The sequence below is a fragment of the Petaurus breviceps genome, unplaced genomic scaffold, assembly GCF_028583685.1.
Source record: "Petaurus breviceps papuanus isolate PSGF00001 unplaced genomic scaffold, PetGlider_PUasm1.0 174, whole genome shotgun sequence".
Lineage (NCBI taxonomy): Eukaryota > Metazoa > Chordata > Mammalia > Diprotodontia > Petauridae > Petaurus > Petaurus breviceps.
The window spans coordinates 75,174,853-75,187,013 of NW_027185761.1; the positions used below are offsets into that span (position 1 = coordinate 75,174,853).

The 12,161-nt window shown below is 52.3% G+C and overlaps 1 protein-coding gene across 2 annotated transcripts in view; it reads left to right on the plus strand.

Annotated features, from left to right (window-relative positions):
* The first annotated feature begins 56 nt into the window (after positions 1-56).
* PLCD1 (phospholipase C delta 1) overlaps positions 57-12,161 on the plus strand; it is a 49,211-nt gene continuing 37,106 nt past the window's right edge. The window contains exon 1 of one of the 2 annotated variants that reach the window (XM_069084425.1): positions 57-167. Coding sequence is in view for 1 of the 2 variants with exons in the window: in XM_069084424.1 (XP_068940525.1) it covers positions 613-646 (34 nt within the window). In the remaining variant the exon portion in view is untranslated. Of the gene's footprint in view, positions 168-409; positions 647-12,161 lie in introns of those variants that run through there. The other variant, XM_069084424.1, reaches the window with a different exon arrangement.

Below are 12,161 nucleotides of genomic sequence, written 5' to 3' on the forward strand. Positions count from 1 at the left end.
GGATTTCAGGCGGGGCCGCGGCGGGGCGGGACTGGGGAGGAAGGAAAAGGGGGACGGGAGCGGGGGCGAGGGCGCGGGGGGTGGGAGGGCTGCCTGGGCCCGGCGCCCTACGGAGCAGGGTTGGAAGAGAGAAGCCGTGAGTGTCCCAGGCCCATCCTTTGAAGAAGGTAGGGCATAAGGAAAAGGGCTGGGGGTCCAGACCAGGCTCCCTTGTGTCCACTTCTTTTCCCATCTCCTCTCAGAGCCTAGGGGCTAGGGGGCTGGCGGCTGGCCTGGACTACTTATGTATCTGTAGGAGCAGGGGCAGGGCCGGATCCCGCATCCCCAGCCCACTCCTAAAGGGCCCAGGCCGCAACTAATTCCGGGCGGGGCGGCTCTGGGGGCGGGGGTGTCAGTGTCTGGGCCCCGGGGGAGGGGCTGGTGGGCCGGGGCCTGAACCCTGGAGCCAGTGCTGAGGCTGGGGCTGGGGTTGGGCTCGGCTCCCTCCCTCCCTCCTGCCTCTCTACCCGCCTCCTCTCCCAAGACCGGCCTCCTGCCCCTTGGTGCCGAAGCCTGTTCACTGAAGCTTGGCTCGCGGCGCAGCTGGCACGTCTGGCCCGAGCCTCAGCTGCCATGGACTCCAACGGAGATTTCCTGGCGCTGCACGGTGAGCATTCCGGCCTCCCTCAGGGTCCCCCTTCCTTCCTCCAGACCCTTCTTGTGAGGCGGCGGCCGGGCCCCTGATTCCGGCGGGGATGTGTGGGTAACTCTGTCTGAGTACATTTGTGTGTTTGTGGGTGTGTGTGACGGTGGGGGGCTGGCTCCAAGTTACTGAGCTTGGGACCCTGTGTGCGCTTTTGTGTAACTGTGCGTAACTGCGTAATTGTGTATGTGGGAGCGTGTGTATCGGGAGGGAGGAGTGTGTGTGTGTGTTATGTGACAAAGTTTTGTTCGCGTGGAACTTTGTGCGCGTCTGCGTGTGTGTGCGTGCGCGCGCGCGTGTGTGTGAGATTTGTTAGAAAACTGTGTGTGGTACTGCTGGCGTCTCACCGAATTTCGGGAATTGGTTTGGTGACTGATTTGGTGGGATTCAGTTTGGGCTTTTGGCCCTAGACCGGGGCAGGGCAGTAGGTCTAGGAAAATACAGGTTTTAGTAAACACACACACACACACACACTGAGTTGATATTTAGAAGACAGGACGGCCACGAGTGTGTAAGCCTCCCTAGGGGTGTGTGCCTGTGGGGCTCACGCTGCCCATCTCCGGTCCCTCTGTTCTAATAAGAGAGTATTTGTGTTGGGGAGGGGAGGGGGACCTCCCCCTGCCCCAGTGTCTCCGGGCTGCAGGCTCTCAGCGGGTAGAGTGGGGAGGGTCATGCACGGCGGGGCGCCAGGAATGCTGAAGGCTGGGGAAGAGACAAGAAGAGATACAGACGCTCTTCGTCCCCAACCCTCCCTCCCTCTTTCAGATGGACCCCGCCCCGGACTAGTACCGGAAGGCTGCGGAGGGTCAACCTCCCCAAGCCTGGCCAAGCCGGCCCACCTTGGCTAGGGCTCCTGATGAAGCTACGCCCCCAGTAGGGCCACTTTTAGTCTATTCCAACGGCTGAGTTGGATCTCCGCTGCCCTGTGCTGGGGGCTGGAGCTGTAGAGTAAGGGGCTCACCCTGGGCCCCACCAGCTTCCCCTTTGGCCAGGGTATGTCCTTGCTGGGAATGTTTTTTTTTTTTTTCTGGGTGTTTTTTGTGGGTGGAGCCCTACTGTTTTTTTGTCTCGAGAAGGGACTTTGTCGTCCTCCTGTTTGAGGAGGGAGTAAGACACGTTAAGTGGACCGGGGTGGTGAAGGTGGCCAGTGAGGGTGCACTGTAAGATCGCTCACCAGAAGGGGAGAACCCCGGGCTTTGGAAGGGACCTTGGGCACTATCGCCTTCAAATCCCTTTTTCCAGAAGAAGGAACTGAGCCCCAATAAGGGAAGTGACTTCACCAGAGTCCCACTACCTTTAGGAGCAGGTCCCCTACCTCTCCTCCCCTGCCTTGTCCCTTCCATTTCCCCACCTCAGCCTTGCAGGTTCCCACAAAAGGTCTGTGACCAACCATTGGGCAGGAAGAAATCTAGGAACAGTTATTGTTCTCGTGGCCAAGAGAACCCAGTGAGCAACTGGAAGGGTGAAAAGGGCTGAAGGGAGGGAGGGGCCGACAGGAGCAGGGTCTCTGCCCCCTTTCCCTTCTCCTACCCCAGGATTTGTCCAGCAGAGACCCAAGGACTTGGGGAGATACAGCCAGAATTCTCTTTGGGCCACCGGAGTCAGGGCCATGGACATTTTCTTAGTGGAGTGTGGAGGAGGAATGGTAGGGACAGGGATTTTTTTCAACACTGGCTAAAGACAGACCACAGAAATTTGGGCTCTGCCCTGCCAACCTGAATGACTTCTCTATGTCTCTTTCAAAGTCAAGCTTTCCCTGGAAAGGGTCAAGACCAAGGTCCAATTCCTGCCCCACCTTCCCAAGGCTGGTCCCACCCTGCCTCTTTCCCTGCCCCCCCCCCCCCCCCCACCTATCTCCCTGCCCTCCCAATCCTGGCCTCTTTCCCTGCCCCCCCAAACCTGGCTCCTTTCCCTGCTCCCTTAATCCTGGCTTCTCTCCCTCCTCCCTCCCTGCCCCCCCCTCCTGGTCTCTCCCCCTTCCCCCTCCCCAGGGGCAGGGCTTTCATGGTCACTACAGCAATCATCTTTTTGGGGCTAGTGGTAAGATGTTGCTATATTGCTGAGATCAGAAATGCTGATAGAGCCACATCTCATCAGTCAGTCTGGGGAGGTTTGGTCCCAGTGATTTAAGGAAAAGAAAAAAGATCAATGTTTGACCACTTCCATGATCATGGAGATTGGGGGAGGGGGAGAGGGTCTTCTTTGGCTGTTGCTGATCAGTCTTTTTTACAGATGAGGCATTGAGGCAGACAGGGTTATGTCACTTGCCCAAGGCCACACAGTTAGGAAGTGTCTGGATTTGAACTCAGGTCTTCCTGACTCTGGGTCTGGTGCTCTAGCCACTGAATCACCCAGCTGCCCGAGACTTCCCTTGGCGGCTCCTTGCAGCTCACACTGCCCATCCCAGGTGCTTTCCTAGACATGCTGGACACTGGCCAGAGCAGTGAAGCTGGAAGAGGCCCCTGAGGCCATTAAGTCTGAGCCCTTCATTTAACAGATGAGGAAATTGAGGCCCAGGTAGGGGAGGTGAAGCAGCTCCCCCAAAGTCACAGAGATAGTCAGGCTCTGAACCCATGTCCCCTAGAGTTTTTGGCCTAGTTACAGGCTGGAATTTAGGGATCATGTCAAGCATCTCATTTTCCAAAGAAGGGAGCTGCAACCCAGAGAGAAGTGACTGGCTCAAGGTCACCCAAGTGACAGGTCAGGTAAGCCTGGGTGCAGACCCAATACCATATACTTACTAGGGGAGTAGTGATCCTGGACCACTGATTTCATCTCTCTGAGCCTGTTTCCTTGTCTATACAATGGGGCTAATAGAAGCCGTAATGTTTCTGTGCATAACACTAGCTGCTGACAGTTCTAGAGACCTTGAAGATAGTAAAGTGCTTGGATGACTGAGTGTCCGGGGAGTAAGGAGTGTCTCACAACCTCCTGCACTGCTGCTGCACTAATGGACAGGGCCTGGCAGGATGTGATAGTAATGGCAATTAAAGATTCGTGCTAATGAGTGTCTGAGGCAGGATTCAGAAGCGGGGCTGAACACTGAGCTCCAAACGCTAGGCACAGCAGCATACTGCCTCACCTCAGCAGAGTTTTCTATTGGGATGCAAGATCTTTGGTAAAAACCACGTCTGCTCATGTATCTGCCGCTGTTACACAGCACATATGTTATGTGTCACCAAGGATCCATTGCATCCAAAGGGGGTAGGGAGGCTGGAAGCCCTGGAGGGGGCCAAGAGGCCATGGCCTGTGGTGCAGCAGTGCCCAACCCCGAGTGCCCTGGAGAGCTGGGTGCAGCCCCAGGCAGTCCATGACCTCACACAGCCCTGATCACTGCAGAATCAGAGGCTCTGAGTGGGGTCGAGAACCAGGGGGCCTTCTGAGCAGACTTCCTAGGCCCATGGCATCCTGGGCACAGGCTTCTCTAGTCTCTGCCCTGGGCCGCTGCCCGAAGCTCCAGTGGTTAGGAGGATTGGCTTCCTCTGTTGACTCCCCACTCGATGACCCTGGGTGGCTGTCCAGATGATACCCTCACCTCAGAGTAGGAGCATTTCCCCACCTGAGGCGATCGTGCCTGGGCCCCTCCCTAATCCTCCAGACTGGGGGACCCCAGACTGAAGTTCAGCCCCTTCTCTTTGTGCCACTCACTCCCTCTTCATCCTGCTCTGGCCGGACCCGCTCGGTTACTGCTGTCAGATTTTCTTTCTCCTTTTCCAACTGTCTCTATTTCCTTACATAACATAGCTTTTGTTGTTTTTCATTCCTTTCTGTTGTGTCTGATTCTTTGTGACCCCATCTGGAGTGTTTGCCCTTTCCTTCTCCAGCTAATTTTACAGATGAGGAAACTGAGGCTCACTGAGGCTCACAAGTCACTGAGGGTGAAGTGACTTGCCCAGGGTCACACGGCCTGTGTCTGAGTTGGAATTTGCTCTCAGATCTTTCTGACTCCAAGGCCACGTGCCCTATCCACTGTACCATCTAGCTGCTTCAAGCTTCACAAGATGTTTAGTGACATAAAATAGCTACTTTGTGGGGTGTTCAGGGGGGACTAGCACCTCTGGGGTGAGGGCTGCCCATCCACCTTTGGTGTCCAGGTGGCACTCAGCTCTCAACTGTGGCTCCAAGAAGCCACACACTGGTAAAACCATCTGGGCAGATAGGATAACCCAGGCTGAGGGTAACCGACAGACCTTGAACTCTTCAGTGACTTAGGGGGGCATCTACTCTAAGCATGAAAATGACCCTGGTGGAATGGGCAGAGGAGAAGTGTGTTCAACTGTGAAGGCGGCTGTAGCAGGAGCTCTGGAGACAGGCTTTGAGGTTGGTCAGACATCGCAGATGCCAAGGTCATCTCGCTTCCCCAGACGTCGCCAGTCCTCCTGACTTTGACCTGCCACTGGACTCCAACTCTGGAGGAGAGGGAAGGCTGGAGACTGGTGAAGGATGCCCATCACCAGTCACTCTGCTTTCTGGCACTGCCTTGCCCAAGAACCTCTGGGGAATCCTTACTGGCCTTAGCCTCCCATAAGGACTAAAGTCCTCAGAGTGAACCATCTGTCCTCAGGCTCTTCTCTCTCTCCTCCCTTTTCAGCAGGGTTGCCTAATGGGTAGAGCCCTGGAACTGAACTCAAGAGTTCTAAGCTGCCTCAGGTACTTCCTAACTGTGTGACCCTGGGCAAGTGACCATGTCCCTCAGCCTCAGCTTCCATATCTGCTAATAGGGATAATAACAGCTTCTTCCCTACTGATACCTTGTGGGGATCAAATGTGCTATCACATATCAAGTAAAGCTTAACGGAGCTATAGAAATGTCATCAGGCATTATTCTTTTTCCTTTTTTTGTGGTTTGAACATTCTGAACTTAAGGAGTGTTTCTTTGTGGCCAAGAGAAGAGTAGCAGGGATTGCCTAGGAGGCAATGAATCCCTCATTGTACTCAGGGTCTTTAAATTGAAAGGATCAAGTACATTCAACATGGAACTTTCAGAGCTTCCCTGCTCAGTCTGTCTCTTTGAATATTTAAAAAGAGGGCTCAACAGCTACTTTTTTCTTTTTCTTTTCATGGCAAGCCTTACCTTCTTCAAGCTCCCTCCTTCCAACCCTTCCCCTGAATCATCTTTTTTTTTTAAAAGAAAAACAAAAATCCTTGTAACCAATGTGCATGGGCACACCAGACAGATTGCTGCGTTGGTCATGTCCACAAACGTCTGTCTCATTCTGCATCCTGAGTCCATCCCCTCTCTGGCAAGAGGTGGGCAACAGGCTTCATGCTCAGTCCTCTGGAATTGAAACTGGTCATTACATTAATCAGAGTTTCTAAGCCTTTCAAAGTTGCTTGTCTGTACAATAATGTTGTTTCAGTGCACAATGTTCTGGTTCTGCTCACTTCACTGCATCAGTTCATATAAGTCTTTGGAGGTTTCTCTGACCCCTCCATTTCATCATTTCTTATGGTGCAATGATATTTCATGGCATTCATATACAATATTTGTCCGTCTCTTCTCTTCATCCTCCAAATGAAGGGAATTGTCACAAAATTCCAGTCCTCTGCTACAATAAAACAAACAAACAAACAAAAAACTGCTATTCATAAATAGATAGAATACAAACACAAAGTCTGATAAATGTAGGAGGCATATGCCAAGTTCACAGGAGGGGAACATTTCCAGCTGGACTTGGTGCTGGAATCAGGATTTGAACTGGGCCTTGCAGAGAGAAGGCTTTCAGCAGGAGGTGTGGACAAGGACACCATGGGGGAGGGAGCAGGATGATGGTGGGACTGGAAAAGCCTCTGAGGTCCAGTGTTGTGGTGCCATGGCTGTGGCAAGAGAAAGTAAGTGGGCGAGAAGAGGGGCCAGATACTGGAGGTCCAGTGCTGGGTGTGTGAGAGAAGGGAGAGGACAAGGTGAGCCACCGACATCACGCAGGATACCACTGCCCTCTTAGCTTTCCAGATTTGACATGATCAGTTGAAAGAACTGGGGATGAGGAGAAGAGGGAACCTGGGATGAAGGCCAGGAATGACTGTCCTGGGGAGGAGAAATTATCCTGAGCTTTGTTCAGCTTGGCCCCAGAGGGGACCACAAGCAATGGGGTGAAGGGATTGATTTAGGCTTGCGGTCAGGAAAAGCTGCCTAGCCATGGGAGCTGTCCCATTGCATCAGGCTGCCCCAGGAGGCAGTGAGCTTCTCATCCCTAGAAGTTTCCCGTAGAGGCTGTATTTGTCATGAACACTGTAGAAAGGGCCTCCAGGCTGGCCTTGATCTCTTGGTCCTTTCCAGCTCTGAGGACTCTTAGTACGAGAACTGTGGGATCCCAGATCCTGGGCCCTCAGGGTTGGGGCAGAAAATGGAATTATTCTGTTATGTCCATGAAAGCGTAGGCCCTTGTTTTACAGATTGAGGACACAGATGCACGGTGGGGTGTCCCGATCTGGAACTTCCCATATGCTTCCCAACATGAGCCTGGCTTTGGGCTCCAGCCTTGGCCTTGCTTTGCCTGTCCCTGACTTGTGTCCCCCTCCCCACCTCCCACTCTTAGCAGGGGCAAGCTGCAGATGTGGCCTCTAGCCTTGGCTCACGCTCTCTGGAGGACTGAGTTATTAGCCCTCCGGGTGTGGAGACCCAGACCGACGTCTCCAGCACCTCCTGCCCCTGGGGAGGGAGGATAGCCCAGCCAGCCTTCTCTTGCAACGAATTGTCAACCAAAGGAGGTGCCTGGCCTGACAGCGTATCCACTACGGTACACCCGCAGCTCCCTCCCTCTCCAGTTGAAGTGCATTTCCCCATCTCTCCTCTGGGGCCAAAGCTAATTACCATCATGGCCCATTCAGCAGCATTTTGCTTTTCCTTTCACTGATCTAGCGTTGGTTATGCACTCCATGCGCCTTTCTGTGCTTTGCTGAGTTCTCCATGGTCACCCTAGATCTAGAACTGGGGCCTCAGAGACTGCCCAGACCACTACCACCCATTTTACAGATGAAGAAAGTGAGGCCCAGAGGTAATAGGACGTGCCCAGGGGCGTGAGGTGGCACCCAGGACGTGAGCTGTTCACGTCCTTCACACCCCGAGACGGCACAGTTTGCTCAGCCATTTCCCAGTGGGTGGACACGTGCTTCGTTTCTCGTTGCTTTCTTCCAGTCTGCGTGAGATGTTCCTTCTTTAGCCGCTCCCTGGGGCTGTGTGCCTGCTGCCAGGCTCCTTGGCCGGGGGCTTCCTTCTGACTCACCTCTTTTTGGTGATAGCGACATGTCTCTCTGGTCAGCCGGGTCATCTGGGCCCAGAAGCTGTATTCCTCCCTGGCCTGTGCTCTCCACACCAAGTTAGCATGTCTTCTTTCCTAATATCCCTCCCACAATGAGCGATCTTTTCCACCTCTCCTGCCCCACCCTCGGCCGGAGCCTGGACCGTTGCCTGCATGGCTGCAGTAACCTTCTGACTTTGTTTCCTCCTCCTTCGGTTCGTCCTGCCCAACCCAGCCAGATTTAGCTCCATAAAATGCTGCCTTAAATGGGCCACCTTCCTGCTCAGTGTTGTCTATGGCTTGGGTCCCCAGACTCTCCCATCAGGAAAAGAAAAGAAAAGCCTCCGCTCACTGACAGGCGCACACTTATTTGTCCATTACACACATCTCCTGTTACATATGTGTGCTAATATAGCGGGTGGATCATAGAATGGGAGATCCTTGGCTTTGTACCCTCATTGCCTGCTCCAGTGTCTGGCCCATCGCAGATCCTTAAGAAGTTCTTGTTGATTAATTGATAAAACATATACCCTAAATAGGAAAAAAAAAATTAAGGACATAAATACTATTGTGAAATAGTACATGTATTGAGACTCTCCAGGCTGGGGATACATATCCGGCATTCACACAGTACTTTATGGTTTGCAAAGCACTTCACAAGTATCTTGCTGTTGATATCGCCGTCTTACAGATGAGGAAGGCTTCTCTGAAACCAGCCTTTCATCATTTCTTAAGGCATCCTTGTATAAACGTGCGTTGGCCTTTCCCCAGGGGGTGGACACACCCTTGGCTCTTTACTGCTACACAGAGAGTTGCCATAAAATTCTTTGGGCACGTGTGTCCTTTTCCACTTTTCTTTGCTCCCCTTGTCATATTAGCCTAACGCTGATAATCGTTGCATCAAAGGACTTATATCCTTCACGAGTTTAGTTACTTTGGGGTCATCGTTCCAAATTACTTTCCAGAATGGCCGGACCCATTCCCAGCTTTGCCAATTGTGTGTTAATTTGCCTGTTTTCCCTCAGCCCCTCCAGCATGTGCTGTTTTCATTTTTTAATCCGTCTCGCCGCTCTGCGGGACATGGGGTATGATTTTAGGGCTGTTTTAATTTGTATTTCTCTGTTAGGGATTTGGAGCATTTTAAAAACTATGACTATTAATAGCTTGAATGTCTTTCCTTGAGAACTGCCTATCCATAGCCATTGACCCTTTACCAGTTGTTTAAATGGCTTTTACTGGAATTAGAATCAGTTCCTTATATATCTTGGAAATAAAATCTTGAATCTGGTTTCTGTTTAAGACCCATTGGTTGATACAGAAATTAAATAATCTTTTTTAAAAAAGCATCATGGAATGATTTGAAAGACATAGTAACTGGTCAATGCAGAGACCAACCAGAATTCTACCAGACTGATGTTAAAGAGGGCTGCCCCCTTCCTAACTGAGAGGCTCAGGGAGAAAGCCACCAGAGAAAAGGGGGAGGGGATGAGGAGGAAGGAATTTCACTCTTATGTTCTCAGTCCCAGGGACTTGCTACAGTCTCGCCCCCTTTTGCCTCAGCACTCTGTGTCCTGAGAGTTCATGGTTTTTAGCAGTAGTCATGGAGGCACCAGGGAGCAGCCTTTCCCTTCCCTTCTCCCTCAATGGTGCAGAAAGACCATTGCACCCAGGGCACAGCTCACCTTTTGCCTTTAGCAAATTTTCATTTCCCTTTCCAGCCTTCCTCCTTGGTGAAGGTAAAGAGACTGTCTTCAGGTACAGACAGAATCTCAAGGTCCCCTTGGACCCCAGTGCGGGGTAGGGATGCTGGATTCCTCTCTCTGCCGTCAGACTTTTTCTCCAATGACCAACTTACACAGTTAAGAACAGAACATCCTCTGCCTTCATAGAGCTTACATTCTATCCAAGTCCCTCTGAGAGCTGACACCAATCAAGATGGTGTCCCCGAAGCCTTCTCAACCCACTTCTGGTCCCTTCACCTGATGCCTTTGCAGGATTCCGACCCTGCTCAAGATGAGCCTTCTCCAGGAAGCCTTCGTGGACTTCTCTGCCCCAGACCAATTTCCCTCTCTTGAGTCCCCACAGCACTTGGTGTTTGAAGGACAAGCTTAGTGCCTCCATGCTGCTGGGGAGCATCTCACCCCTGGCCTCTGATGATGGTCATATTCCCTGAATCTTCTTTGCCTTGGAGCCTGGGCTGGGGAGGAGCAGCCCAGCTCCTGATCTTCTGGGAGAAGTCCTCGCATCCTAATGCTGTAAGACTCAACCTTACATTGGCCCAGGCTCTAGATACCAGGCAACCAGGCTCTGTCCTGCCCGAGTAACTTTGTGGTTACTTCCCTCCGTCCTGTAAAAAGGAGTGGCTGAGACCAAGTGCTAATGGCCTCTTCTGGCGGGGCTGCCATCCCCAAGCCCCTCCCCCTCCTCTATGCAGGGACCCCCCCCCAGTTTTACAGAGGGGGACCTGAGGCCCTGAGATGATGGCATTGCTTGGGACACTCAGTGCTTTCAGAGCCCTGGGGATACCCAGAGATCTGATTAACTAGCATCTTGTCCCTCAAGGAGCTCCACACCCAAGAACCAGTGGGCTCCTGGACCCACCATTCACATGGGTTATGGAAGCCCTGTGAGATAGACAAGGTTCTTTCCTCCTGAACAGGAATGAAAGAAAATCCTTTAAAATAATCTGTCTGTGCTCCCAGGGTCCGTTCCCTGGCACCTATCCTGTGCTAATTTAGCTATGTGTAAAGCATTGCCTTTCAGTAGAAAGGTTGTATCCCTAAAGCCTGGCATGGGCTAAGCCCATAATAAACATCCTGAATGAAATCATAGCCTTTAGCATACCCATTTTACAGATGAGGAGATGAAGCTTGAATGACTTGCCCAGGGTCCCACAGGATTCAAATCCTGGAGTCCATAGGTAGAGGCCAGTGCTTCTCCTTTGTGCCATTCCGGCCCCAGGAGGGGAGCCACTTTATTCCTCCCATAGGCATGACTGTCCTGCTGTCCAGGCCACAATCCCAAGTTGCTAACCAGCTCTCAGTTCCTAAAGTTGTCTGTCACCAGCTCTCCCTGTAACTGGGCTTCCTTCCAGAGGGCAGAGTCCTGGCACCAATAAGTGTTTGATCAGGCCCTAAGTACCAGCACTATGCCACAAAGACCAGCTCCTGGGGGATGGAAACTCCTGGGGAATACAGTTCCCCGGGGAGGAGATGCAGAGGAATCACAGGGTCAGACCACTGCTCCCAGCACATTGTCTGGGCACTTGTGTGCCCAATAGTGGAAATATTGCTGATGGGTCAAGGCTACTGTACTTCCCAGGACAGACTACAGATCAAAGGAGAGGGCCCCAGGTGGGTGCCCCCAGGCATTCTGGACCTGAGTGAGACTGGAAGCCTTTTGGTCTCCCTTGGCAGGGATAGAGGTTGGTCCTGGAGTCAGTAAGACCTGAATTCAAATCCCACCTGAAACATTCACTGTGTGACCTTGGGCAAACTACTTAACTTGTTTCCTCATCAGTACAATGGGAACAATAATGCATCTTTCTACTGGTGTCATTGTGGGGGAAAAAAGATCATATTGGTAAAGCTCTTAGCATGTTGCCTGGCACACAGAAGGTGCCTAATAGATGCTTGTTCCTTCCCCCCCCCCCCCCTTACCTTCATGCCCCCCCCAATAGGGAAGCACACACTTTTTGGCTTCTTCACCCTGTTCTGTCATGCTTTCTCTTGGTACTTTCTTTCACCCAGTGGCACAAACATTCTGGGGTCTCCTCTTCACTGGACAGCCCTGTCCCACAAGGTCCTGGGTCACCCCCCAGAACAGGGGGCCCCACTTGAGAGAGTGTCTGGGCTTGTCTTCAGAGACAGGTGGTTTCTAGAGTGAGGAAGGGGGATGCTTCGCTCTCTGCTGTGATCAGACCGCTAATGGAGGATGGCATTCAGTTTGCATGGGAGCATTTTAGGAAGTTTGGTCAGGAAGTCCAGGGGAAGAAGGTAGCCAGGTTCTTTAGGGAATTGGTGAGACCATCTAGCATCGAGCCTGGCCTGAAGCAGCCACTTAACAGCTGTGTGACCAGGGAGAAGCTGCTTCCCCTTTCTGGGAGTCTCTCTTCTCTGCTGTCAGTGACAGAGTGGAAGGGGTGACCTTAGGCATCACCCAGCTCTAAGATGATAAGAGTGAACATGGGTGTTTAGGCTAGAGAAGAGAAGGCTGGGGTGAGTGTGTGTGTGTGTGTG